The sequence below is a fragment of the Eumetopias jubatus genome, unplaced genomic scaffold, assembly GCF_037043125.1.
Source record: "Eumetopias jubatus isolate StellerSeaLion01/CBP00866 unplaced genomic scaffold, mEumJub1_p1.0 scaffold_7, whole genome shotgun sequence".
In the NCBI taxonomy this organism is placed as follows: domain Eukaryota; kingdom Metazoa; phylum Chordata; class Mammalia; order Carnivora; family Otariidae; genus Eumetopias; species Eumetopias jubatus.
In genome coordinates, this window is record NW_028274813.1 from 122,711,841 (window position 1) to 122,739,041 (window position 27,201).

Here is a 27,201-nt window from a genome sequence, read left to right on the forward strand (position 1 = left end):
TTCACCGTTCGGCAGCTGAAATGGAGGAGGAATGTTTCTACTACTGCTTGGCAATGCGCTTAACGCTAGTAAGAGCCAGAAAAATAAAGTTGCGCGCCCCTCGCGGAGGTTCCGCAGCGCGCCGAGGCCGGGCCCGGGCTGCGGCTGCGCGCTGCGGCCCTGCTGCCGGCGCCCCGGGACGGCGGCGGGGAGCGCGCGGGAGGCGCCCGGGAGCGCGCGGGAGGCGCCCGGCCGGCGGGAGGGGGCGGGGCGGGGCGGGGCGGGGCGGGGCTGGCGCGGAGGGGGCGCGGCGCGGCTGTCTCCGCCCCCCGCGCTGGTCAGCCGGGCGGCCGCGGGAGGCGGGAGGGCGGGCGCGGGGCGGGCGCAGCGGAGCGTGCGGGCGGCCCTGGCCCCGCGGGAGCGCGGCTGCGGCGCGCGGAGCGGGCGGCGACGGCTGGGCGAACGCCCGCCTTCGCCTGCGTCGCTGCCTCCGCGCGGGCCGCCGGCCCCGGGGATGTGAGGGGCGCAGCTCGGCCGGCGGGGCCCGGAGCGGCGCGGAGGCCGGCCGCGGACGGTAACGCGCCGGGCGGACCCGGGGGAGGGCTCCGGCTGCGCCCCGGGCCGCCGCCGGGGTGGGCGGCAGTAGCGCGAGCGGCGCTTCGGGTCGGAGGCGGCCCGCGCTTCCGCACCCGGCCGTTGCCGTTGCGGTCCCCGGGGCCGGGAGGGCCGGGAGGGGGCTGGGCCGGCCGGCGGGCGGGCCACCGAAGACCCGGTGGCAGGTGCCTACCCACCCTGTGACCCAGCGCTCTCCCCGCAGCTCCACCCACTTTGGCCTAGACCCAGCCTCCAAGGGCTAAAAATATTGCCCGGAGGCTTGTGAGCGGAATCAGATCGTGCTAAGTAGGGCACGACGCACAGAGGCGACAGAGGTCCTCGGCCCCAGGGCAGGAGCCAGTCTCCGGAGCGGCGGTTCCGCCCACGCTCGGCCCAGCAGCTAGCGGCCTCCCTCCGCGGGAGCAGGCAAGTGGGGGCCCCGCGGGCGGTGGCAGCGGGCCCTGGTCCTCTGAAGTTGCCCCACAGCGGAGCAGCTGTGCCCAGCCTCTCCCTAGCCAGGGGACGTTGGGCACCAATCACTGCTGGCTTCCCAGGGGGTCCGCCAGGTGCTCTAGAAGCAAAAGCTGAAAGTTACCCACTGTAGGAATCTGAACTAGCCGGGAGAAGACGCAGGGCCCGCTGGATGTTAGAAACACAAGCTGCCCTTGCAGCTTTGTAGACTCATTCTGTTTTTCTTAATGAGAGAGGTGCTGTGCCAGGCGCTCTCTGGTGAGCACCGGCGTGATCCAAAAGGAAGAAAGGTTTCCCTGTCCGTTTCTTTAAATTCAAACTAAATCCCAGGTTAGTCCTCTGAAACTAGAAGCACGTGGCCAAGCAGGCTGGACACCCACCCCCTTTGACTGGCTGTGTCCTTCCTGTAGGCAAGCTCTACAGGAAGCTAGTCATAATCAGGAGGTTGTGTGGTGCACTCTGGAGTCAGAGCGGGGACGTTTGTTATCCAGTCGTGTTACCCTGGGAAGGAGCATCCTCTGCATCCTAGGGCCTGAGCTGCCACCAGGACCAGGCAGGACGTGCTTCAGATGTGCTCCTCGCGCTTTCCGTGTCTCAGCCAAGAGAGGAGGCTCCACAGCCAGTGTTGGGATTTGGTGCTTAGACTCTCGCTTTTCTTCGGAGTCAGGCAAATAGGTGTTCCTTGAGAGTAGCACTCAGGAACTCTTTGGGGCATTTGGTGGAAAGACCAACAAAGGGATTCTGCCTGCTGGAGCCGCATATGGTGTCCCTCCTGCCAGGTGTGTGTGGAGGCCAGCATGAAGCTGAAAAAGCAGGTGACAGTATGTGGGGCCGCTATCTTCTGTGTGGCTGTCTTCTCGCTGTACCTCATGCTGGACCGAGTGCAGCATGATCCCACCCGTCACCAGAATGGCGGGAACTTCCCCCGGGTGAGTCATGCCTGCTTGCTAATCTCTTCATATACAGGTCCTCTGAGCTCAGGTCGAGAGTCAGTGTCAGCCCAGGATAGGAACATTTCTTCCCGATTGGCAGATTTTCTAGACACGCGAAGATAAAAACAAGGGTAGCAAAAAAGGAAGAAGGAAGGAGAAACGTGTACTGCCGGTCTGTCCTCCTGAATTCTTGGCAGACATTGCTAAGGGATTGCGGCATTCTTTCCCACTAAGCCCGGATGCAGTCCTTGTCAGCACAGTGCTCCAGACGGGCCACACCGGTTGTGGAGAGTAGGCATGCGAGGTGAAATCTTCGCCCTTCTGGGAGCCAGGGCGTGAGGGTACTCCCCAGCCAAGTGGACTGTGGTCCTCTGTAGTGATTTGCAGATCTTCCCTCATCTGGCCAGAGCCATCCGGGTCTGTAGGCTCCTGGTTCTGCCTGCACTTGGGGAGGGAAGGATCACAGTCAGGCCTCAGGCGGTGGGCCCCATGCAGAGATCCTCCCTGTGGCACCAGGAGCCATGGGTGATTGCTTTCTGGTGTTTTGGCAGAGCCAAATTTCTGTGCTCCAGAACCGCATTGAGCAGCTGGAGCAGCTGTTGGAGGAGAACCATGAGATCATCAGCCACATCAAGGACTCGGTGCTGGAGCTGACAGCCAATGCGGAGGGCCCGCCCGCCCTGCTGCCCTACTACACGGCCAATGGCTCCTGGGTGGTGCCCCCAGAGCCCCGGCCCAGCTTCTTCTCCATCTCCCCTCAAGACTGCCAGTTTGCTTTGGGGGGCTGGGGCCAGAAGCCAGAGCTGCAGGTAGGGGATCAGCGCTGGTGGGGAGCTCTGGTGGTTGTGGATGGGCACTGAGCTGCTCCCTGGCCTGGCAGATGCTGACTATATCGGAGGAGTTGCCCTTTGACAATGTGGATGGCGGCGTGTGGAAGCAAGGCTTTGACATCTCCTACAGCCCGCACGACTGGGACGCTGAAGACCTGCAGGTGTTCGTGGTGCCTCACTCCCACAATGACCCAGGTGAGGACCCAGCAGAGCCCTGGGAGCTGGGCTGTGCAGGGGGCTTTCCGGGGGCAGAGGTAAGGGAGGGGCTGACGGAGATGCTGGCGTCCTTAGGCGACCTGTGTTGGCTCCCCAGGCTGGATCAAGACCTTTGACAAGTACTACACGGAGCAAACCCAGCACATCCTCAACAGCATGGTGTCCAAGCTGCAGGAGGACCCCCGGCGGCGCTTCCTCTGGGCAGAAGTTTCCTTCTTTGCCAAGTGGTGGGACAACATCAATGCCCAAAAGAAAGCAGCTGTCCGCAGGCCAGTGTCCACTGGGGAGGCCCTACCCTCTGGGCCCCGGGATGGGTGCCAGAGCAGCCGGAGGCCAAGCTGTGGGTGCCGGGGTGGAAGGGGGAGCAGGGCAGGGAGGAGTGATAGTAGAGGGGGCACCGAGGCTAAGAAGACAGTCCCTGGTGTGGGGAGAAAGCAGAGTCACAGCGAGGAAGGAGCACGGGGCCTGGCCCCGGGAAGCGCAGACGGAGGTCCAGAGAGAGGCAGGGCCCGGACAGCGTGGAGGTTGTGTGGGGGGAGAGGAGAGTGCACATTTGTTCTGTTGGTCCTGGGGTCGGGTGAGCGGGCTCGGCGAGGCCGGCGCGCAGAGGTCCTGGCATCTTCTGGTTGGCAGGAGTGGGCAGAGCATCCCCGCCCCGTGCTGAGTGTGCGTCCTTCGCTCCAGGCTGGTGGGAAACGGGCAGCTGGAGATTGTGACAGGAGGCTGGGTCATGCCGGACGAGGCCAACTCCCATTACTTTGCGCTCATTGACCAGCTCATTGAGGGACACCAGTGGCTGGAGAGAAACCTCGGTGAGTCTGGGCTCAGGAATGAGAGTCTGCTCCCATAGCTGGGCCTAGGGCACAGCAGGGGCCTGTGAGGCGCAGGGGTAGGGGTGGGGGATTCCTTTGTAAGCTGATGCCCCCAGCCTGGGCCTTGTGTGATGGCAAGAAGAAAGCTGGGTCCCCCCAGGGCCAGGAGGCCCGGTCCTGAAGTGTTCAGGACCTCTGGCTCCCGTGTCCTCAGGTGCGACCCCGCGCTCTGGCTGGGCAGTGGACCCCTTTGGACACAGCTCCACCATTCCTTACCTGCTGCGCCGTGCCAACCTGACCAGCATGCTGATCCAGAGGGTGCATTATGCCATCAAAAAGTACTTTGCTTCCACCCACAGTCTGGAGTTCATGTGGAGGCAGACCTGGGGTAAGACCAGGTAGGGTGGAGGGTTGGGGGGGGGGGTCACAGTTCTCCCTGGGGAAGGACAGGGGGACGAGAAGTAAGCCCCGGTGTCCTTCGGAGCACACCAGTGAGCACTAGTGCAGACAGCCAGAGTGCTCGCCTCCTTCAGGTGAGGTCAAGGGTCACGTTGACCTCTGGCCTCTGCAGGGCCTGCTCTCTGTACTGAGGGTCTGAGCGTCCCACCGCTGGAGGAGCTGTGGGCTCCAGAGCCCTCCCTGTGTCCCAAGCCTCGGCCTGCACATCTTCTGCAGCCTGAGGTCTGGTTCAGGCCTCACCTTATGTCAGAGCTTCCCGTAGCTGGAGCAGATCCCCGCCCTGCTACCCACCCCTGGGGCCGGCTCCAGAGGCTGCCTGCTGGGGGCTGACCGCCTGCTGTGTCTTCTCCAGACTCGGACTCCAACACAGACATCTTCTGCCACATGATGCCCTTCTATAGCTATGACGTGCCCCACACCTGTGGCCCGGATCCCAAGATCTGCTGCCAGTTTGATTTCAAACGCTTGCCGGGTGGACGCATCAACTGCCCCTGGAAGGTGCCACCCCGGGCCGTCACAGAGGCAAACGTGGCCGAGAGGTACTTGTCCCCGGCCTGCGCTAGGCCATTTCGCTGCATGGAGGAGCCAGGAGACCTGGCCTCGCTCCAGGCTCCGCTGCACGGGGGTGCTTCGGGTTGTACCTCTGTAGAATGGGGGGTGGGCACAGGTGGTGAGTTCAGGTCCACAGCCGCTAAGGTGCAGCACCTTTTCTGAGCCTCCCTGGAAAACCAGAGCTGCTCTAGGGAACCCCCTTTGCCAGAATGGTTTTATTTTCCCAAATGAGTATGTTGCCCAGCCAGAGCCGGTTGACTGACTCACAAGTGAACAGTTCTCAAAATAGGTAAAGTTCCTTGCACCCTGTGGCCTAATATGTCTTCATTTAGTGCAGGCATCCTGCCTTAGCCCAAAGTTGGCCAGGATCCCCAGCGCTTGTGGACCTGGAATCCCACTCAGTCCTGCCCAAGGGCCCCCAGCCTCAGAGAAAGCACACCTGCCCTCTTGAGGGTCGTTAGGGACCCCTAAAGATGTCTCTGTTGCTGAAGTCAGCACCCCCTCACTGGGAAAGGGCAGGTTAAGAGTGACCTAGAACAGTGGGTTGGCCGGAGCCGACTGGCCTTGAGTTTATAACAAGTTGAACTGGTTTTTATGTTCCAGTAACTCTGATTTCCATGATGTCCAAGAGGTGAAACATGTGACCAAAGGGAAAGAAAGTGGTCTTTTGTTTCTGAAACCCAGAAGTCTGAATGCCGATTCTAAGCAAAAATCTAGGGCTGTTGAGGCGTGGTATTTCCCAAAGCACATCTGTGACATAGAGATGCCAGCCCAGGTTTGCGGAGGGCAAGTCACGAGAGTAACTACGTTTTCTCCTTTGAAAGGCTTAGTAGGCTGAGAAGTTAGGGGGAAATGGTGTTCAAGGAGTCCTCTCTCGAGAGCAAAGTAGAAAAGTACCAGCTGGATCAGCCCGGTTAAGTAGATTAGTGGCTGGTTGAACCATGGTACCCGCGATGTGCCAATTACTAGGTTGGTCTGAAAAGAGAAAGGGGCTTTTTTTTTTTTTTTTAAGATTTTATTTATTTTTCAACAGAGAGAGACAGCGAGAGAGGGAACACAAGCAGGGGGAGTGGGAGAGGGAGAAGCAGGCTTCCCGCGGAGCAGGGAGCCCGATGTGGGGCTCGATCCCAGGACCCTAGGATCATGACCTGAGCTGAAGGCAGACGCTTAACGACTGAGCCACCCAGGCGCCCCAAGAGAAAGGGGCTTTAGTGAGAGGCTGCAAGGCTCTGTTTTTCTATTGATTTTTACGAGTAACTCGACTGAAAAAATGATGGACGTGTGCTTATAGTTTCTGCTATGTGCCAGGCACAGTTCTAGGTGTTTAATATATATATTAATTCGCTTAGTCTGTTTTAATTCTCATAACATCAGGAGGGTAGGTACTGACATTCTTCTCATTTTATAAAAACTGAGGCCCAGAGAGGTTAAGTAACTTGCCCAGGGTCACTCAGCCTAGTCCATGTGGAGCTGGCATAGTCTGGCTCTGATTCTAGGCTCTTTGGTGGTGTGCCGTGTTGCTCACTGGTGGGCAAAGCGAAGCTGGAGTGTCGGGATCGTGATCCTACAAGATCTCAACAGGTGGTGTGTGATGTGGGTCGAATCTAACCAGATGAGATTTACTGGATATAAACGTAAAGTTCCCCCCTTAGCCTCAGAAAACAGCATGGAAAAGTTCAGGATGAGAAGGAACTTGAACCACAGGCATGGGAAACATGCACGCTGGCTGACATCAGCCCCGTGGGGTGACCGTAGGGCTGCCAAAGACGCCCCTGTTGATGCGCCCGCACACCGGTGGCCCACCTGGATGCCTGCATCCAGTGCTGGGCCCTGCGCTCTGAGGGACATAGGCACAGGGTGCTGGGGAACCACTGAGGATGGAGGGACCCAGGTGACGGAGGAGCTGGGCTTGCGGAGCCGGCAGGGAAGGCACAGAGGACGTCTTGCATACGTCTGAAAGAGAACCCCAGGGGAGGGGAGTGCTGCGTTCTGCGTGGTGTCCAGGGGCCGCCCTGGAGTCTGGGACCTGTAGCCAGAAACTGCAGCCCAGCCTAGGAAGACCTCCCCGGTTGTCAGAACTGTCCAGAGAACACAGGGCTCCCGGCGACAGGTTTCCCACTCCGGGAGGTGCCCACCACAGGCCCCGTGACTCCTCACTGGGTGTGTTCAGGGGCCCTCTGAGGCCGGCTCTGCTCCGTTCCTCTTCTGCCCAGACTCCACTTGGGCCCATGCCCTCTTCCCCCACCCCCCCACCGCAGGGCCACGCTGCTCCTGGACCAGTACCGGAAGAAGTCCCGGCTGTTCCGAAGCAATGTCCTCCTGGTGCCGCTGGGGGACGACTTCCGATACGACAAGCCCCAGGAGTGGGATGCCCAGTTCTTCAACTACCAGCGGCTCTTTGACTTCCTCAACAGCAAGCCTGACCTCCACGTGCAGGTGGGAGGGGGCGCCGAGCTGGGGGGTGGTTGGGGGGGGTCCCTCTGCAGTGCTGCAGCCTGGCCTGGGAGGTTACCAGCTCCAGGGCAGGGGTTTGTGCCCGACTCTTGGGCAAGGGTCTCCCTTTTATGTCAGAATTCCTTCCTGGCCGCCCCCCCCACGTCTGCTTGCGGGCCAGCTGGGTAGGAGGTGCCATGACTACCTGTGCGTAGGCAGAGTCCCTACTCCTGGCGCCCAACTGCAGCACTCGGGGTCACAACTCCTAGAAAGTCTGGAACTGATGGGAGCGGGTTTGGGGGTCTCCACAGGCCCAGTTTGGCACCCTCTCTGACTATTTTGACGCTCTGTACAAGAAGACCGGGGTGGAGCCAGGGGCCCGGCCTCCAGGGTTCCCTGTGCTGAGCGGGGATTTCTTCTCCTATGCGGACCGGGAGGACCATTACTGGACCGGCTATTACACCTCCCGGCCCTTCTACAAGAGCTTGGACCGGGTCCTGGAAGCCCACCTGCGGTGAGACTCACCCCCCCCCTTCCAGGCCAGAGAGAGGAGAATCAGCCTTTGGGGTTTAATGAGGAGTTTAATGAGGATTGGCTCAGAATGCACCGGAAGGGCTTGGAGACCAAGGCAGGCAGAGACGTGGTGGAAGGAAGGGGGCGGGGCTTGCTGAGCGCGGCCGGCCTGGGAGTTGTACGGGCAGGAGGTTGACTGACCTCTCTCTCTGGGCAGGGGGGCAGAGATACTGTACAGCCTCGCTGTAGCTCACGCCCGCCGCTCTGGACTGGCTAGCCAGTACCCGCTCTCGAACTTCGCCCTTCTGACGGAAGCTCGGCGCACTCTGGGCCTCTTCCAGCACCACGATGCCATCACCGGCACGGCCAAGGAGGCCGTCGTGGCAGACTATGGCGTCAGGTGGGGGCTCTCCTCCTCCGCATTGGATCCATGCCGTGGCCCGCTGTCCTAAAGAAAGGCCGAGCTGGGCAGTCAGTGGGCAGGCCTGCCGAGGGCTCTTCCTGCTGGAGAGGTGGACGGTCTGTCAGTGGCTGTCTTCTCCATGCCCACCCCATGCCCCCTCTCCCCCCAGGCTCCTGCGCTCCCTTGTCAACCTGAAGCAGGTCATCATCAATGCAGCTCACTATCTGGTGCTGGGGGACAAAGAGACCTACCACTTCGATGCCGAGGCACCCTTCCTCCAAATGGTGAGCCCCCCTTCTCGATCTGCTCGGGGCGCTCTCGGGAGTGTGCAATCCCATCCAAGAGCTGCAGTATGAGGGTGTTGCTCTTCTTTTCCCGCCTGCCCTGGAGTGAAAGATCGGTGCCCAGTGCGGCTGGTGGTCCACAGCCAGGACAGGCAGGGGCTGGGGAGGAGACAAGGCTCTGAGCTTGACGCATGACGATTCTTCCTTCCCACCCATTTAATCCCAGGATGACACCCGCTCAAATCACGACGCGCTGCCGGAGCGCACGGTGATCCAGCTGGATTCCTCACCCAGGTGAGCCCGACTAGGCCAGGCGCAGAGGCGAAGCCACTCTGGCTCCCAACACCATCTCCCGCCCACACCTGCCCAAGCACCACAGGACTCGGCCTGGGTGCCACTGCCTGGGAGCAGTGGCCTCCGAGGTGAGCCTGCCTCTCCCTGCAGGTATGTGGTGCTCTTCAACCCCCTGGAACAGGAGCGGCTCAGCGTGGTGTCCCTGCTGGTCAGCTCGCCCCGGGTGCGTGTCCTGTCAGAGGAGGGTCAGCCCCTGGCTGTGCAGATCAGCGCACACTGGAGCTCTGCCACCAACATGGTCGCTGATGTCTACCAGGTGAGTGGGGGCCCCCAGGGTGGGCCCCAGCCCTCGGTGCTGACCCGGGGCCTCTCTCCAGGGCCTCACTCTGCCTGTGACACCAGCCTCCCACCCTCCCGCTTCCTGCCCAGCTTGGGGACAGCGGTCCTGGGGAGGGGGTTGCCCAGAGGACAGTCACTCCTGGGACTTGAGTCTGTCTTCGAAAGGAAGGCGAAGTTTGGTGGGTAGGAGAGTGCAAGAAACGGGGGCTGGGTTGCCCTGCTCTTCCTTCATTCAGCAAGTGTTTACAGAAAGCTTAACGTGCGCTTCCCACTTCGTAGTTGTTCAGGTATCATGTGAGACTCCTGGAAGTCTGACCAGAGGCAAGCGATGTCACCTCTACTTTCAGAGTTGGGGGGGGAGGGGGCGGGCACCGAGGCCCCAGGAGGTATCAGCATTTGCTCGGACTTTCTCAGTGAGGAAGTGAACGCCCCAGGCCTAGAATCCCAGGCCCGCTCCCAGAACGGATGCCCACGCCTCGTGGGCCGCCCTGCCTCACCCCTCCCTCCCTCGGCACTCCTTCCCTCACCCCTCCCTCCCACGCCCCTCCCACGGCAGGTGTCTGTGCCCATCCGCCTGCCGGCCCTGGGCCTCGGCGTGCTGCAGCTGCAGCTGGGTCTGGACGGGCACCGCACCCTGCCGTCCTCCGTGCGCGTCTACCTGCACGGCCGGCAGCTGTCCGTCAGCAGGCAGGACACATTCCCTCTGCGCATCATCGACTCGGGCGCCAATGACTTCGCCCTCAGCAACCGCTACATGCAGGTCTGGTTCTCAGGCCTCACCGGGCTCCTCAAGGTAAAGGGCCGGGGCGGGGGGCTGGGGAGGGCATGCCTGGCGGTGGGGCGGAGCTGAGCTGCCGCCTGACTGGCAGGGGGGCCACGGAGTGGGCTGTCTTGGCTCCGGGAGGGGCGGGGCACAGCATGGGGAAGCTGGGCTGGCTCCTCGGGGGAAGTTCGTCCATGCCCTCCCAGGGGGCAGGCCTGACATGCTGGTGTGGGGCCAGGGGTCAGGGCTGTGTTTTTTGGCAGAGCATCCGAAGGGTGGATGAGGAGCAGGAGCAGCGGGTGGACGTGGAGTTCCTCGTCTATGGCACCCGCGCGTCCAAAGACAAGAGTGGAGCCTACCTCTTCCTGCCTGATGGGGAGGCCCAGGTACCGTAAAGACTCCTCAAAAACCCAGCAGGCCCTGGGAGGCCCTGCTAACGGAGGGTCCGAGGAGCCCTGTGAACTGAGGCAGTGGGGAGGGACACGAGCCTTCTTCCAGGGTCATCCCTGCCTGCCGGCGGCTCTGCCCGAGCTGCCCCTGGGAGGTGGGGTGGGCCGAGGAGCGTCAGCTGGGGCCTTGGGCCAGCTCAGCGTGGGGTCTCCGGCTGGAGCCTGCTGGGAACAGGTATTTCTGCCAACGCTGGGCTGGTACCTCCCCACTCCACCTTCTGTGCTGTGGCTTCAGCTGCCGCCTGCTCTGTCCCCAGCCCTACGTCCCCAAGGATCCCCCCGTGCTGCGTGTCACCGAAGGCCCTTTCTTCTCCGAGGTGGTTGCCTACTACGAGCATGTCCGCCAGGTGGTCCGGCTATATAATCTGCCAGGTGAGCCCGGCAGATGAGGAAGGTCAGAAGAAAGGTCAGGGCTGCACAGGCTATGCCAGGCTCTTCCTTCTGCCCGTTGTCTGCTCATGCGTCTGTTCCCAGCAAACGGATCATCTGAGACGGGGATGACGTTAATTCTCTTGCAGTGAAGGCCCTCCAGAAATGCTGGGAGTTGCCAGGGGGTTGTGCACAGCCTCCCCCAGCCCATCTCTCAGGCCTCTCCATGCTCTCCCTTTGTCCTTCTGCCCAGGGGTGGAGGGGCTGTCTCTGGACATGTCATCCCTGGTGGACATCCGCGACTACGTCAACAAGGAGCTGGCCCTGCGCATCCACACAGACATTGACAGCCAGGGTGCCTTTTTCACGGACCTCAATGGCTTTCAGGTGATTCCCGGGGCCCTGGGAATCACCAGTCTGCCCTGACGGAGGTAGAGGAATCCGAGGCAAGAGTGATCAGGGGCTCCTTCAGACTGGGAACCCCTCGGGCCCAAATGGTTCCCCGGACGCCCTTGATCTGCTGGCTTGCCCCTCCCAGGTGCAGCCCCGGCGCTATCTGAAGAAGCTGCCCCTGCAAGCCAACTTCTACCCCATGCCAGTCATGGCCTACATCCAGGATGCACACAACCGCCTCACACTGCACACCGCCCAGGCCCTGGGGGTCTCCAGCCTGCACGATGGTGAGTGGGGAGCAGCAGCTAGGGAGCTATGGGGAGGGTGGAGGACGAGGCAGAAGCCCATCTTTGTCCCAGGGCCTCTCCTCTCAGGGGGCCCCACCCCTTTCCAGTCCACGTCACTTCCGTGCTTGGAGAACATTAACAGCTCCTGTCAGTCACACACGGCATGGCAGGAAGGCAGACGTGTGCTGTCACCCTCTCCCCTAGTGGAGGCAGCCATGGAGGTGACCTGGGGGTGGGGGTCCTGTTGGGTCCCTTTAAGAAGCACCAGGGTACTGAACGGTGATTCTTAACTGAGCTGTGCAGCCCACTTTTCCTGGCCAGGGATGGAAGTAGGGACAGTCGGAAAAGTGCATTTGATGTTATAATGAAATATTTAACAGGGGCGCCTGGGTGGTTCATTCGGTTAAGCGTCTGACTCTTGATTTCGGCTCAGGTTGTGATCTCGGGGTTGTGAGACTGAGCCCCATGTTGGGCTCCGTGGTGGGCATGGAGCCTGCTTGAGATTCTCTCTCTCCCTCTCCCCCACCTCTTGCTCTCTTGCTCTAAAAAAAAAAAAAAAAAAAAAAAATTTTAATTAAAAAAGATTTAGCAAAGGAGAAAAATATATAGTGTTTACTTACTAACGGTCATTAAAAGAGAGAATGGCGAATGGCGTTCTTAAGAATTGAAACAAAGCCATGAGGAGTACTGGGCTGGAGCTGGGCATGCCGGGCAAGCTGAGGTGGCTCTGTGTCCTCAGGGTAAAGGGAACAGTTTGCACTTGGCCTCTGAGGCCTTCAGATCTTCATGTTTGGGTTGGAGCCTTTGTGCAGGGCTAAGCCAAGAGCACTTGGTCCAGGCTGTGCTGGGGGCCGGTGGCTGGGGCACTGGAGGCCTGACCCCCTGCTGAAAGGGTGTGTCTCTGCTGCCCCTTCGCCCAGGGTCACCCTGCTATCAGACTTTGCCTGTCTCTGTGCCATTGGCTGCTAGCTGAGCCTGGTGTCCCCCCACCCTTGGTTCTCTCTGCCTTTAGGGAAACAGGGTGCTCAGATTATTGTTTGTTGTTGTTGTTTTGTTTTTTTTTTAAAGATTTTATTTATTTATTTGAGAAAGAGAGAAAATGAGAGACAGCACGAGAGGGAGGAGGGTCAGAGGGAGAAGCAGACTCCCCGCTGAGCAGGGAGCCCGACGCGGGACTCGATCCTGGGACTCCAGGATCATGACCTGAGCCGAAGGCAGTCGCTTAACCAGCTGAGCCACCCAGGCGCCCTGTTTTGTTTTGTTTTTTTTTTTAAAGATTGTATTCATTTATGTGAGAGAGAGAGCAAGACAGCACGAGCAGGGGGCAGAGGGAGAGGGAGAAGCAGACCCCCCCCCCCCCCCCCCCGCCGCTGCTGAGTAGGGAGCCCGACATGAGGCTCAATCCCAGGACAAGATCACGGCCTGAGCCGAAGGCAGACGCTTAACCGACTGAGCCACCCAGGCGCCCCAGGATTATTGTTTTATACTCATGGGGTCATTTTAGGACTTCCAGATACCTTTCCAAAAAAGGTTGCTCAGGGTAGAAACACTTAGGAACTACAGAAGTCAGAATCGGGCTGGGGAGAGGGAGAGGGCCACCTGAGTAGACTCCCTCGGGAGATTCTTAAAAAAACAGGTGCTGGGAAAAATCCTCACCCTGACATATGTCAGCTTTGCGGTGAGCCCCTTCCCCAAGCATGTATTTTACCAAGAAAGCCTAGGCGATCATCTGCCATCTCTTCTCCCCCGGGCACCCCTCGGTGATACCTAATGTGAGCTTGTGTCTGATCTGCCATCTGCCTGGCGTCCGCGCTCCCCATGTGACAGATGCGGCGGCCGAGCTGGAGTCCGTCCCAGTGTAGAGCAGGGGCGGGCGGGCATGTTCTAGTCACAGCAAAAGTCTGCCCGAGCCGCGTGGCCTCAGGCTTCTGCAGCAAGCGCTGGGCCTCCCAGAGCAGTTCTGTGTTCGCTTGCTTACTTCGTGGAAGTGGCCAGTCCAGATGTGGTCCCCAGCCTGAGCTCCCCGGCCTGCCCCCAGTCCTGAGGCACAGCGCCCGCCTGCCCGCTCTGGGCCTCTTGCTCGCTCTTCTGTGACTCTGGCCCTTCACTCAGCCCCCTTCCAGCCCAGGTCCCACGGCGCGTCCTCTCCCGAGTGACTGCTTCCGGCGAGCTCACCGGGCATTTCCCTCGGGGCTTGTGGTTGGGCTTCTTCTTCCAAAGCCCGACATCTGCTTGGGGATGGGGGTCGCAGGCCTGGGGCTCACCGTTAACGTCCCCAGGCCAGCTGGAGGTGATCCTGGACCGACGGCTGATGCAGGACGACAACCGGGGTCTGGGCCAAGGGCTCAAGGACAACAAGAGAACCTGCAACCATTTCCGCCTCCTGTTGGAGCGGCGAACCCTGGGCAATGAGGTAAATTCCGGGCCTCTCTCCCCCGGGAGCCAGGTCAGGCTGGTCCCTTGGGCGGCAGAGCTAGAGCCGGGCGAGGGGTAGTACAGGGCTCTTCCGGGGGTGTGGGGAGTGAGTCTGACGCTCTGCTGCTCCATCTCACCAACCCCACCGCGTCCGCTAACCCTCTCTGCTCCGGCCGCATTCATCTCATGGCTTTCTTTGCCCCCACCAGCCTGGCTTTTTCTCCAAACTGGCAGCCATGTTTAGGGACTTGGTCTTTCAGAGCAGCAGGAGCAGTAACCTCGAGGTAAGGGCCAGCGATGGGGTGTTGAACTAGCATTAGCGAGTCGTAACTGGCACTGGAGCCTGCGGATGACAGAGCCTGCCACTCAGTCCCCCGAGTCTGTGGCTCCGTCCTCACTCGCCGAGGACATCCTGAGCACTCGCTGTGCTTTGGGCCTGAGAGGGACACAAACATCTGCATTACTCACCCTGCTCTCTAGGACTTCGCTTGGGGGAAGTGGGCAGGGGGGCAAGCTCTGTGTGTAGAACTAAGGTAGAAATATACCCCCTGGTGCTGAGGAGGGAGAGAACGTCGTGAGCTGGGGGACAGAGGACTGCTTCTGGAGGAAAGGTCAGCCAAGCGCAGCTGTGATCAGTCGGGGTCCGATCTAATCCCATGAACCGAGGCACGGGTGGAAGGCAAGAGAGACAGTGTGAACGGGGAACAGCAGTGAGTTCGCTCAGCTAGAGTAGAGCTGCTTGTCCAGTGTGGTAGCTTCTAGCCACGTGTGAATATTTAAATGAATCAAAACTAAATACAGTACCAAATTCAGTTCTTCTTTCGTACCAGCCACGTTTCAAGTGCCCCGTGGCCACAAGTGGCTAGCAGCTACTCTCTTGTCCAGCGCAGGTATAGTGTTTGTATCTTTGCAGAAAGTTCTGGTGGCCGTGGCTGGGCTAGCGTGAAGTCAGGGGCTGTTTGGGGCAGACTGTAGTGGGCCTGGGACAGCTGGTGGGAGATTTTCTGGACTTTATGTTGGAGGCCAGGGGGGGACCAGGGAGACCAGGAAGGCTCTGCCCTGAGCATGTCGCTCTGACAGCAGGAGCAGGGTGGATCTTCAGGGAGATTGGAGGCGGGTGATGGTTTAAAGGCTGTTCAAGCAGGAAATGTCAGTGGCTCGAAGTGAGGAGGGAGGAGGGAGAGGTTGTGGGTGGAGGTGAGGACACGGCTGAGCGGGGGACGGAGGTCGGGGGAGGGGGAGGTGAGAGATTCTGGGCGACCGGAAGGAGAGTGGTGGTAGGGACAGAGGCCCGGACTGTGGACAAGTGGCCATCTGAGAGGAAGTCCAGGCCAGCCACCTAAACAGCAGTCCTCGGCGGACACAACTGTGGGGGGGGCCCTGGGCCCGAGGACCAGGGCCGGTGCTGTGGACATGGGCCCGTACGTGCAACCGCAGGGTCACTCTGAGTACTCCCTCCATCCATGCGAAGCACACACCTGTCTGACTCCCATTCTCCTCCCTCATTCTGAGAATCTGTGTGACGGGAGATGGTGCTTAGGGCATGGGGTGTGTGCTTGTCATAGATGTCATAGAAGCAAAAACCCTCAAAAGTCGAGAGAGGGCCTAGTAAATAGTCCTTTCTAAGTTGTGTGAGATGGAAAGTGGCCACATGTGTGTGAAGGGTCCTGGAGCCTCCCAGACACATCGGGGACGCTCTTTCCAGAGGAACTGACCTGGGCGTGCGTTTACCCTCCCCCCCCTCACCTGCATCTCGGGCCAACCTTGCAGGTCCAAGATGGCCGCTCCACCAGCTACCCGTCCCTCCTCAGCCACCTGACCTCCATGTACCTGAATACCCCAGTGCTTGCCCTGCCTGTAGCCAAGAGGCAGCTCCCGGGCCCCAGTCTCCGCTCGTTTCATCCCCTGGCCTCATCTCTGCCCTGTGACTTCCACCTGCTCAACCTGCGTACGCTGCAGGCCGAGGTGAGTGTCCCGCTCAGCTCTGCACCTCCAGGGCCAGGCTCTAGCCTTTCCTCACCCAGACTCCTCCCGGGCCCGGGACTGCCTGCTGGGTAGCAGTGCTGTTCCACCTGTGAGCCCCGAGTGGCCCGGGCCCCCCCACCGCCCCTTGTGTATCTGTCACCCAGGAGGATGCCTTGCCTTCGGCGGAAACTGCGCTCATCTTACACCGCAAGGGTTTCGACTGTGGCCTTGAGGCCAAAAACTTGGGCTTCAACTGCACCACAAGCCAAGGCAAGGTGAGCGGGGCCCAGGTATGGGCAGGAAAATGGGAAGGCTGCGTGAGGTGGGCAGTGAGGGTGGGACTGGGGGTGGGGGTCCCTCCAGGGCGTTTTGGAGAGAAAGGGAGAAGCTGTCGATGAGAAAAAAGCAAGCGAGGCCTGGTGGGGGCACGTTCCGGGGCGAGGCATACAGCTGGAGGCTTGTGCTCCATGAGCAGAGGCCACTGTCAGACAAGACGGGAAACCCCAGAAAGAAAACCCCCAAAGGCACCATGCTGCTACTTCTAAGCTCTATTCATGGTTTAAGCCGGTGCTGATAGGCGCCCTCACGTGCCACGGCCCGTGTGGGCACCGGCGGGTCCAGAGTGGACCCAGACGTGGTCCTCAAGGACCCAAGTGCAGGGAGGCACCATGTTGCCTCCATGAGGTTCTTCCAGAGGTGACAGGGCGTACAGAGGAAGAGCGCCCAGCACAGCCCCCGTACCGTGTTCTCTCCACAGGCGGCCCTGGGGAGCCTCTTCCACGGCCTGGATGTGGGTTTCCTGCAGCCGACCTCCTTGACGTTACTGTACCCTCTGGCCTCACCCTCCAACAGCACTGACGTCTATCTGGAGCCCATGGAGATCGCCACCTTCCGCCTCCGCTTGGGCTAAGGCTCCCTGTGGCCTGAAGAGAAAGCTCATCCACAGAGACTGCCTCTTACACAAGGTCGGGTTGGACAAACCGGACGGGAGTTCTGTCCCGATCTACCTCTCAGAACTGTGACACGCTGGGCTCCGCCCTCATTTTCTGTTTCTCGTCGCTTCTGTGTCCGGTGGCAGCCCCAAGCCCCGTGTCGGGTAGACAGGGCAGATGCTAGTGAGATCGTGGCAAGAGGGCCCTGGGTCAGAGTGCGCGGTGCCGGCCTCAGCTTTGGGTTATGAGTGGCGCCCAGTTGGGCACAGGCTCAAGCACCCATCGTTGTCCCATGACGGGATGGTGGAGAAGCAGGGTCAGAACAGGTAGCGGGGGCTGAATGGGTAGCAGCCCAGCGCCGGGGCCACTGGGGGCAGGACCTGGCTCTAGGGGGACCCCCCGGTTACGGAGGGACTGCTTGTCCGGATGTGACCAGCGGGAGCTGGGTGACGGCCAGGAGGAGGGGGATGGGGACCCGGAGTTAGCGTTGGGGCGGCGGAGGAATCCCTGCTTTCTGTGACCGTTCCGCCACAAGAGCTCCCTGGCCTGCACGCCCCGGTTCGGGGCTGTGGGGTGGCAGGAAGAACTCTCGAGAGACCATGTCATGGCCAGAGCTCAGAGGACGCTTCAGATACCAAACCCCCCGCCCACCTCATCGCAGGCACTTGGTCTGTGTGTGTTGATGTGTGGGATGGTGGCAGGGACGTGGGGGGGGGGGGGTCCTCCATCCTCCCTGACCCCTCTTTGGTTCCTGTACTCTGGACACCACTGTCCTCGGGAGCTCCTTCCCATCCTGGGGGCATTTGGTCTAGCACACTTCATTTCCCCGGAAAGAAAGTGGAGCCTCCAAGCGCCCATAAGTGCGAGCAATTTGAGAAGGCTTTCAGCCCCATCCCTACATGGGGGGTGGTTCATCCTTCTGCAGAAGTGTTTGAGCCCTGGCACGGGGACTAGGGGTACATAGCATACATTAGGCAGTACGGCTGCTCATCAGCCTTCGTTTCAGCTTCGATTAATAGAGAAAGGTTTCCGATAGTCTCTATAGATGCTGAAACAATATTTGGTAAAGTTTAAGATCTATCCCTCATTAAAAATCTTAGTAAGTTAAGATTACAGAGAGACGTCCTCATCTAGATAAAAAATCTCCATCACAAACCAGCAGTTAATGACATTCTAAAGAACCACGAGCATTCCCATACACGTCGGAAACTAGGACACTCGTTAGCAGTGTCCTGGCACTGTCACCCCCGCAGGAGACCAGGGGAAGGAGAGGACATTACAACTGTCATTGTTTGCAGACGATAGCACGGCCGACCTATAAAATCTAAGGGAGTCAGCGGGAGATCTACTGAGACCATTCTGTAAGCGGACACAGATGATGTACATGATGCTCCTGGAAACATTTCGGTTCTCTCTGAATCAACCCATAAATTCAGTGTATTCCAGCATGGTTGGATACTTTGGGAATTTGATAAGTTCTCAAGTTCATGTGGAAGAGTAAATATGTGAGAATATGTAATTCTGACGCTGGTGAGTCGGGGGCGGGGAGTGCTGAGGGAGTGAAGGACTGCCCAGGAGTGGCCCCTGTGACCTGGCGTGGGCTCAGACAGACAGGCTCATGGAACAAAAGGCAGAGTCCAGCAGCAGACCCCCAGGTAGACGGAAACTTAGTAGGACAAAAGGAGCATTTGAAGTCGGGGAAAAAGATGGATTGTTTAATAAATAGGAGTTTAAGACAACGGGCCCTCAAAGGAAGAGTTGGATCTGTAGCTCATGGTTGCCACAAAAATTAGTTCCAGAGGGAAGAAACCAAAAAAGTGCAACTACAAAATTACTGAAGGAAATATAGGAGATTATTGTATCTCTGGTGTGGGAGACTCTGTTTTAAACATAACACGAAACCTAAAAGATCTAATAAGGGAAAAGATAAACAGATTTTACCACCCCAAAATATTGAAAGTTTGTGTATGATGGGAAACATCACGGTTACAACACAAATGACAGATTGGGAGAAGATGTTTGCCGCACTTCCAATATTGATGAGTTAATTACTCCAGGAGAAAAGCTTGCTTTGGGGTCCTTGGAGAGGGTCCCCTGGGCCTGCTCAGTCACTCCCCGAACAACAAGAGTTCTTCCAGATCATCCAGGGCGGTTGTTGCCAGCGTCGCGCCAGGGCACGTGGAAGCCTGTCTAAATCATTGTGGAAGAAATAAGATTAGCAATGTGAGGTGCTCAGCACACAGTGCCTGGTACCTAGAGGAGCTCAGTAAATAGGAACTGTAATCTTATGAGTAAAGGACACTAAGCAGTTAGGTCACAGTAGGTGGTATTTGCTAGTATCACATGTCTTGTAATCAAATGATAAGGGAGACTCTGTGAAACCGCCCCAGGAAATGAGCAGAATAAAGGCTCTTACCTTTGGAGGTCTTAGATGTACCATGGAATTATTCATCTGCCAAGAGCAATGTTTAATCCCGCACACTGGCCTTTTTAAAACTACTCCAGGCAGCGGTGTTCAAGGTGTGGTCCAGAATCACCAGGAGTGTTTGTTTCAGGCCCAGCTTTTTGGCCTGTCCTGGCGAGGGCTGCCCGTCAGCCTGGATGTGGGGATGAGGGGCCCATGGAGCAGAGACCGAGCCTCGTTGAGACAGCCCTATAACAAGAACCAGAGACAGACCTTCCAGTTGTGTGTGGGAGGGAAACCCAATTCCGGGGCACCATCTACTGAACCCATTTCTGAGGGTAGCAGTCAAAGAATCTGCATTTTTAACGAGCTTCCAGGCGATTCTTTTGCACACGGTAGTTTGGAAATGGGCCTATGATTTTAAGGCAAGCAGCAGTCCTTTACCACGGAGCCCTGGCACTGAGGCCTCCGTTCTGAGGGTTATAATCATAATTAGAACCAGGACATGACACAGAGGCAACCTCAACCCCTGGAACTAGAATTCTCTTCCTTCCTGCACCCCTCCAGCCACTTAGAACTACCCCATTTCCACAAAGAAAGGAACACCGGGAAGGCGGACCGAAACCAAGAACCGAGGCCCCCTGTGCAGGCTGAGCCAGGCACGGACTGTGCTCTGACTCAGCTTCCCTGGGGGGTGGGCAGAGAGACCTGTAGAAAGAATGGCGTCTCTCAGCGAAAGCTCACCTGCCTCCCCCACCATCAGAGCAGTCGGCCACCTGCACTCACGCCCTCATGGAGGAGGAGAAGCACAGTCCGGGTGGTGGGAGCGAGGCTCACCGCCCAAAACTGAGATCTCTGTTTTTCACTAACAAAAATGTGTACACATAAACACTTCGAGGGGCAGGTCTCATGGCAAGAACAGGCGAGGGAGGAGGCGGCCAGATCCTTCAAAACAAACCCTGATTTTACTTAGGGTCTGTGGGAAATCAATTCAGAACTTCTTAATGGTTACCAGGACCAAGGGGATCTGCAGAGCATCTCTGTCCAGTCTGGGTCCTGACTTTGGACACCGCCCCGCAGTTGAAGATAAGCCTGAACTGAAAGTGAACTCCGTGGGCACAGGAGACTCGGGGGGGGTGGGGTGGGTGGGAGATGAGCACTTCCCAGCCCTTGGAACATGAGAGGGTTGAAGATTTAAAACCCAGCACCGAGTGTGGAAGCCTTGAGGAGCTCTCCGGGGCGGCGGGGGGGGGGGGGGGGGTTCCCTGTCGGCACGCTGAAGGACTTGCATTGAAACCAGAGGCGTGAGCACCCCTGCACTGTTGCCTCCTCAACTCCTGGTGCCCTGGGATGGGGAGTGAGGTGCTAACGGTGCAAAAGCGTAGTCCTCCTAAGACCGGAGGAACTCTCCTTTTGACCCAGAGCTGAGAACAGCGACGGCCCTGAGCAGAGGGGAAGCTGCACAGCTCAAGGGAAAGAGCAGTGGAGGGGAGCCGTGCCAGGAGCCGCGCCGGAGTCCGTGTAGGACACCCAGGTGACCGAGAGTGACCGAGGAATGCCGAGAGGCCAGAGCCAGGCCAAGTGAGGAGCACAGGACGAGAAAGCAAAGCGGCTGCAAGGAAAAACAGGACAAAATGTAAGCAGCCCCAAATAGTACTTTATTGAAATAGAGTCTACGTGTTGGAGCTCCAACACTGGATTTGGTGCAGAGGGATTTGGAAAACAGAGCTGAGGAATCACTTGAAGATACCACAGGGCTAAAAGGAAAATATAAAACAGAGGTTAAGAAATATGGCAGATAGGGGCACCTGTGTGGCTCAGTTGGTTGAGCAACTCTCAGTTTTGGCTCAGGTCATGGTCTCAGGGTCCTGGGATGGAACCTTGTGTCAGGCTCTGCACTCAGGCGGGGAGCCTGCTTGAGAGTCTCTCTCCCTCTGCCCCTCCCCCCACTCGAGTGTTTTCTCTCTCTCAAATAAATATGTAAAATCTTAAAAGAAAAGAAAAAGAAATATGGCAGATGGACTTGGAAGCATTGACATAACGTTTAGTAGCACTTTTAGGAGAGACTAGTGAGTAGGGAAGAGGAAACCGTCAAAAGGATAGTGGGTGCGTTCTTCAGAAATGAAGAAAGATATGTATGAGTCCTTGGAATGAGTGCTCACCAAGTTCCAAGAAAGGAACTTGTTTAAAAAAATCCTCCCCTACATATATTGCAGATAAAACCCTAAAAATCAACCAGAAAGAGACTCCAAAAGGAAAGACCACCAAAATGACAGTAGACATCTAGTTAGCATCAATAGATAACCTGGAGTCCATGAAATAATACAATCAGACTTTGAGAACATAACTGCCAACTCTGGACCTGGTGTTAGCTGTGCTCCCATTCAGAGTGAGGGAGAAATGGCATTCCCAACATGCAAAGGCTGAGAGTATGCAGCGTACAAAACTTCAGTGGAAGAATAAAGGTATTCTTCAGAAAAAAAAAGTCCAGGGTGCATAAACCAATGGTGGGTAGACCTAATAAGTATCGGCTATAAGCTATAATATAGCTTCAAAAGAGGCAAGAATGAATATTCCAGATAGCAATAATGTTAGGTAGTATTCCTGGGGTCCTTGTTCAGAAGAAATAAAAGCACACCTCACGATTCATATGCACAAATGGATGAGGATGTTCACTGGAGCATTGTGTGGTGAAAAAACCAGAAACAAAACCCGTTAGAAAGGGGAATGCATAGTGGCACCTGACTGGCTCAGTTGGTAGAGCATAGGACTATTAATCTTGGGGTTGTGGGTTCAGGCCCCACATCCGGCACAGAGCTTATTCAAATTAAAAAAAAATTTTTTTAAAGGAATGCGTAGGGACGCCTGGATGGCTCAGTCAGTTAAGCATCTGCTGCCTTCAACTCAGGTCATGATCCCAGGATTCTGGGGTCAAGCCCCACGTCGGGCTCCCTGCTCAGTAGGGAGCCTGCTGTTCCCCCTGCTTGTGCGCTCACACGCTCTCTCTCTCTCTCTTACAAATAAATAATAAAAAAGGGAATGCATAAAGAAAATACTATCCATTCATATAATGAAATACTAGAAAGTAGTTTAAAGGAATGAGCTAAACATTCATGTGCACTGACAAGGATAAATCTCAAAAGCATTGCTAAAGGAAAAGAAAGTTACAGGGGTGCCTGGCTGGCTCAGTCAGGAAAGCATACAACTCTTGATCTCAAGGTTGCAAGTTTGAGTCCCACATTGGGTGTAGAGATGACAAAAAAAAAAAAAGAGTGATACATACTTATGACAAAATACTCCAAAACAAGTACTATAAGGACAGTCTTTTCAACAAATGGTGTTGAAAGAAGTTCTACTATGGGTAAAATGCTATCAAACAGCATCGCCCACTACAGAAAAATCGTTTGAAAAGAGTCAATCAATGTGGCAAACTAAATTATTAAGAAACAGCCACAGCTACCCCACCTTCAGCAACCACCACCCCGATCAGTCAGCAGCCATCAAGGAGGCAAGATCCTCCACCAGCAAAAAGATTACAACTCACTGAAAGCTCAGATGATGATTAGCAGTTTTTTGGCAATAAAGTATTTTTAAATTAAGGTACACACACTGTTTTCCTAAAGACAATGCTACTGCACACTTAATATACTACAGTATATAGTGTAAACATATACACTGGGAAACCAGAAGTTTCATTTGACCCGCTTTATTGTGATACTCCCTTTATTGTCGTGGTCTGGAACTGAACCCACAATATCTTCGAGTTATGCCTATAATCTCAAATGGCTTAGGGGAAAAAGTTACTGTACTTCCAACTTTTAAGTTTCTTTTTTTTTTTTAAAGATTTTTATTTATTTATTTGAGAGAGAGAGAATGAGAGACAGAGAGCACGAGAGGGAAGAGGGTCAGAGGGAGAAGCAGACTCCCCGCTGAGCAGGGAGCCCGATGCGGGACTCGATCCTGGGACTCCAGGATCATGACCTGAGCTGAAGGCAGTCGCTTAACCAACTGAGCCACCCAGGCACCCCCAACTTTTAAGTTTCTGATTGTTTAAATATATATATTGAGTTAAGGGCACCTGGGTGGTTCAGTCGGTTAAGTGTCCTACTCTCAGTTTTGGCTCAGGTCATGATCTCATGGGTTGTGAGATTGAGCCCGGCATCAGGCTCCCCTCTCATTGGGGAGTCAGCTCAGATATGCTCTCCCTCTGCCCTTTCTCCTGCTTGTGCTCTCTCTCTCTCTCTCAAATAAAATCTTAAAAAAAAAACCAAAAACTTAGGGTGCCTGGGTGGCTCAGTTGGTTAAGCGACTGCCTTCGGCTCAGGTCATGATCCTGGAGTCCCGGGATCGAGTCCCACATCGGGCTCCCTGCTCAGCGGGGAGTCTGCTTCTCCCTCTGACCCCTCCCCCTCACATGTGCTCTCTCTCTCTCTCTCTCATTCTCTCTCTCAAATAAATAAATAAAATCTTTAAAAAACTTTAAAAAATTTTTAAAGGCTTAATAGTGTGGCAAGAAGGGGAATTATGGTCCTGATCTGTCACTGTTCCACCTGTTTGACCATTAACAAGTCTTGTCACCTCCTTGAGCTTCATGTTTTGTCTCTGTAAAATGAAAACAATAGCCGGGCCCTGCACTACTACCTTGTCTGGTTATTATACAGAACAGATGAAGTAACACCTGTGAAGAGGTTTTTTTTGTACAACATCAAGCACCCTGTGTGACAGTTTACCCCTGCATTCTGTAAGTAACAGGATTTTCATTAAATGTCCTGAAACCTTAATTTTAAGCCACTTAAAAGCTGCAGATATATATATTTTATTTGATATTAAATATATATATATAAACTGCAGGTTTATCATATATACATTTATTAATAGTATAATAAATATACTATCTGTTAATAAAGTATATTACTATGCTATTAAGTTATTGATTTATTAACATTTATATATAAGTATATAAATATATGTATTTAAGTGTAAGGAATAAAGTTTTTAAAAATCCTGTAATCCTACCTCCCCGCAAATTATTTATTTATTTATTTATTTATTTATTTATTTATTTATTTATTTAAAAGATTTTATTTATTTATTTGACAGAGAGAGACACAGCAAGAGAGGGAACACAAGCAGGGGGAGCGGGAGAGGGAGAAGCAGGCTTCCCGCCGAGCAGGGAGCCCGATGCGGGGCTCGATCCCAGGACCCTGGGACCATGACCTGAGCCGAAGGCAGACGCCCAAGGACTGAGCCACGCAGGCGCCCCCCTGCAAATAATTTATTAAACTAAAACCAAAATTCTCCAAAACGTACCACATCCTGGCCAGCCTTAAGAGGACTACACTGAACTTTGGGACTTTGATCCATCTACCTTGGACTACCCTGAAACTCGTTTCCTTTTAAAGTCGCCTTCTTGCGGCCCTTCACCATTTTTTCCTGCAGAAACTGCACCGGGGCCTTCTTTGGGTAAATAACCACCGTGGTCTAGCACGAAATGGCCTTTTGACTTAATTTCCTCATTCCCCAGGTGTATCCTTTCCAAGGGGCCAATAAGCCTCAGGTGCTCGGCAGCGACCAGAAATCCGTCACTTGCAGACCCCAGCGCACGGACGCCACCTAGCGGCCGGCCGTCTCTCCCAGACCCCGCCCACCATAGGCCTCCGGGGGCGGGGCCGCCCGGCGGCCACTTCCGAAGGCGCCCGGAAGTTCGTGTCACTTAGCAACCAAAGGACCCGGCGGCGTGATAGGGCTGAGATCTGGGATGGCCTGCGAACGGCGACGAGTTTCCGGGGGGTCTGGGGTGAGGGACGCGCAGTAACCCCACCGGCCCTGTCCTGTTGCTGCTGGTAAGCAGGTGGCATTCCTTTCCAAAACATCTGTCATCCCGTCCAACTTTCTTAAAGAGGAAGACTACTACCATTTCTTGAACACCTACTTATGTGTCAGGCTCCGTCTGAGACGGGACCTAGTCTAACCCTAGTAATTACACCGCGTATCTCACTGATAAGGAAGCCAGGCTCGGGGCGGGGGCCGGGGGGTGGGTCCGAGGCCCTCAGCGTGAGCGACCTGTCCGCTGGGGGCACGCAGTCGGTACCCTGCCATGCCGAAGGGCAGGCATCCCGCCTACCTGCTCCCCATTTGGCAGGCTGAGGAAGGAGCAGCAAGAACTTCAAACTTTACCCCAAATGCTTTATTTTTCCATAATGACTTATGAACTAGTGTTTACAGAAGCCCAAGTCCCCGAGGGGCCAGAGTTCATTCATACCGAATAGCAAACAGCCCCGAGGCCTGGAGAAAGGGCAGTAAGTGCATTAGGATTGGACGGGCTGCATCTGATTTCCTCAATCCAGGGCTCAGCTTAGTCGGCAGGACACAGTCAGAGTGAGAAGAGACAAGTATTTTTTGGCCTCTCGTATCTGGGCTGAACCAGTCAGGGAGCGAGATGGAGAGGCAAGGAAAGGCTGGAATAGGAATCCTTTCTGGCCTGGCCAGTGGAGTCTGGGCCCCTGATGGCTCCAAGCCCTGCTCAAAGTGTCAGCCCCCGCTCCTTAAACAGCTGCTTTAGAGCCTCTTCCAACTGTCGGTTTGTTCCCTGAAGCCCCTTCACCACTTGCGCTGCCCACTCGAAGTATTCCTGGACTCGATGTTCAGACCATCCTGCATGAGAATGGACAGAAAACTGCTCACATGGCATCCAGGACAGCATTGCATTTTGCCCACTTCTGCCCACTTCCTGGAGGGCGTGGTGCAGGGCCACGAGATGTTCCCGATGGGATTTGTCCTGAAAACGTCCCCTTGGCCCAGTTACTGCACTTCTACGGTGTGAAAGATCAGAGTGGTCTAGTAGGATTAGCTGGGGGAATCAACAAGAAGGCCCGGGCTCTTTTTTTTTTTCCATTGGAACTGACCAACCTGTGCCTCCAGAAGAAGGACGTCCCTCCCCTTTCCCTCAGAGCAGGTGGGGGAGCGTACCCTCTGGGGTGCAGCGATTCAGGTCCCTCAGATTGTACAGCTTGTCTGCCAGCTTCACCAGTTTAGCCCCGGGACTGCTGTGGGGTGCCTGCTCCACCTGCAGCCGCTTTCTCTCCAGCTTGGGCAGAGTCTTGTCATCTGTTACTTCCTCCACCAGACGCCGCACCTGAGCGCCAAAGTGCAGCTCCACCTCATCCAAGGTGGTGTCTGTGTCCTCCACTGTGTCATGGAGCAGGGCTGCCTGAGGACAGGCTTCCACTTAGCCCTGTGACTCCAGGCAAGGGGTGCCCAGGGCCCAATGGGGTCCCTGATCCCCACCCTAGCCTCCTAGGAGAGAACGAGGGGAGTTACCTGTAACACCACAGTGTCAGTGATTCCCGCCTCATGGGTCAGGATCCGAGCCACACCTGACGGGGCAAAGCAGGAAGTCAGACCTGAGGGAGTCCCAGGCTGCGTGCTGCGGCTTTTGCAGAGCCAGCTGTGGCCTCTCACTAGCCAGATGGCCTTTACTCTCTTTGGGTGTCAACTGTGCAGAGGAACAACCATGCCTACCGCCCCGGGTTGTTGTGAGACTTACACACGGAGAGTGCCCGGCACAAAGCCTGGTACAGAGTAGGGGCTCAATGAGGCGCCCTCCGCGTTCCCTTCCCGGTGCCCACCCCCTAGACACCGCTGCGGTCGCTCCCCGGGCGGTGCGCCCACCGATAGGGTGGTTGATGTAGGGGGTCCCTTCGGGGTCCTTTCGCCGCTGCAGTCGGTGCTTGCGAGCCGCGAAGTCCGCAGCCTCCACCAGCTGCGCGGCCTCGGAGCCCATTGCGCGGGTGGGGCGGGCGACTGACGTCCCGGGAGCCCCTGGAGCCCAGACGGAGCGTCCGTAGCGCCCCCTGGCGCCGCGGAGGCCGGGAGCTGGGGAGTCTGACCCACACAGGTTTCTCGGGAGCTGACATCCTGGCGGAGACAGCAACTGGTGTGGGCAGCTGCCCTCAGCATCGCAGCCCCTGGTTCAGACGATCTGCTGGGGGTGCAAGAAGGACATGGCCTGCCTCCCTGGGAACCCACAATCTCGGGGAAGGAGGAAGACAGTGTTCTCACAGTGTGCTGGATTCAGGGCAGGAAGACACAGGGGACTATGGTACTTTGGAGG

The 27,201-nt window shown here is 56.6% G+C and overlaps 2 protein-coding genes across 3 annotated transcripts; one reads left to right on the forward strand and one right to left on the reverse strand.

Moving 5' to 3' along the window:
• Nucleotides 1–477: 477 nt before the first annotated feature.
• On the forward strand, nt 478–19,120 carry MAN2A2 (mannosidase alpha class 2A member 2). 2 transcript variants are annotated; one of them, XM_028122185.2, is made up of 24 exons: nt 478–553; nt 797–999; nt 1,824–1,973; nt 2,528–2,785; nt 2,857–3,001; nt 3,120–3,291; nt 3,707–3,834; nt 4,049–4,222; nt 4,646–4,832; nt 7,104–7,281; nt 7,590–7,792; nt 8,009–8,191; nt 8,364–8,478; nt 8,705–8,772; nt 8,923–9,088; nt 9,668–9,904; nt 10,138–10,260; nt 10,581–10,695; nt 10,946–11,079; nt 11,231–11,372; nt 13,652–13,785; nt 15,558–15,752; nt 15,917–16,027; nt 16,510–19,120. In XM_028122185.2, the coding sequence occupies exons 3-24, from the start codon at nt 1,842–1,844 to the stop codon at nt 16,660–16,662; spliced, it is 3,453 nt and encodes a 1,150-aa protein (XP_027977986.2). In that variant the 5' UTR covers nt 478–553; nt 797–999; nt 1,824–1,841; the 3' UTR covers nt 16,663–19,120. The 2 variants fall into 2 exon arrangements, with proteins under 2 accessions (XP_027977986.2, XP_087881063.1); XM_088024937.1 differs by lacking the exon at nt 478–553 and adding an exon at nt 13,997–14,071 and having other exon boundaries at nt 883–999.
• Nucleotides 19,121–25,269: 6,149 nt separating this feature from the next.
• On the reverse strand, nt 25,270–26,887 carry HDDC3 (HD domain containing 3). Its single transcript, XM_028122180.1, has 4 exons — nt 26,760–26,887; nt 26,409–26,464; nt 26,058–26,298; nt 25,270–25,742 (listed from the first exon to the last, which is right to left on the reverse strand). The coding sequence occupies exons 1-4, from the start codon at nt 26,869–26,871 to the stop codon at nt 25,612–25,614; spliced, it is 540 nt and encodes a 179-aa protein (XP_027977981.1). The 5' UTR covers nt 26,872–26,887; the 3' UTR covers nt 25,270–25,611.
• Between the last annotated feature and the right edge of the window lie 314 nt (nt 26,888–27,201).

What these genes read in the sequence shown, in the direction of transcription:
- MAN2A2 (XM_088024937.1), top strand. Translation starts at nt 1,842, where the DNA reads ATGAAGCTGAAAAAGCAGGTGACAGTATGTGGGGCCGCTATCTTCTGT. An exon ending in GTGGCAGACTATGGCGTCAG is followed by an intron (nt 8,192 to 8,363) that starts GTGGGGGCTCTC and finishes CTCTCCCCCCAG; the next exon opens with GCTCCTGCGCTCCCTTGTCA. An exon ending in GCCTCACCGGGCTCCTCAAG is followed by an intron (nt 9,905 to 10,137) that starts GTAAAGGGCCGG and finishes GTTTTTTGGCAG; the next exon opens with AGCATCCGAAGGGTGGATGA.
- HDDC3 (XM_028122180.1), bottom strand. Translation starts at nt 26,871, where the DNA reads ATGGGCTCCGAGGCCGCGCAGCTGGTGGAGGCTGCGGACTTCGCGGCT. An exon ending in CTACATCAACCACCCTATCG is followed by an intron (nt 26,465 to 26,759) that starts GTGGGCGCACCG and finishes TTGCCCCGTCAG; the next exon opens with GTGTGGCTCGGATCCTGACC. An exon ending in CTGACACTGTGGTGTTACAG is followed by an intron (nt 26,299 to 26,408) that starts GTAACTCCCCTC and finishes GCCTGTCCTCAG; the next exon opens with GCAGCCCTGCTCCATGACAC.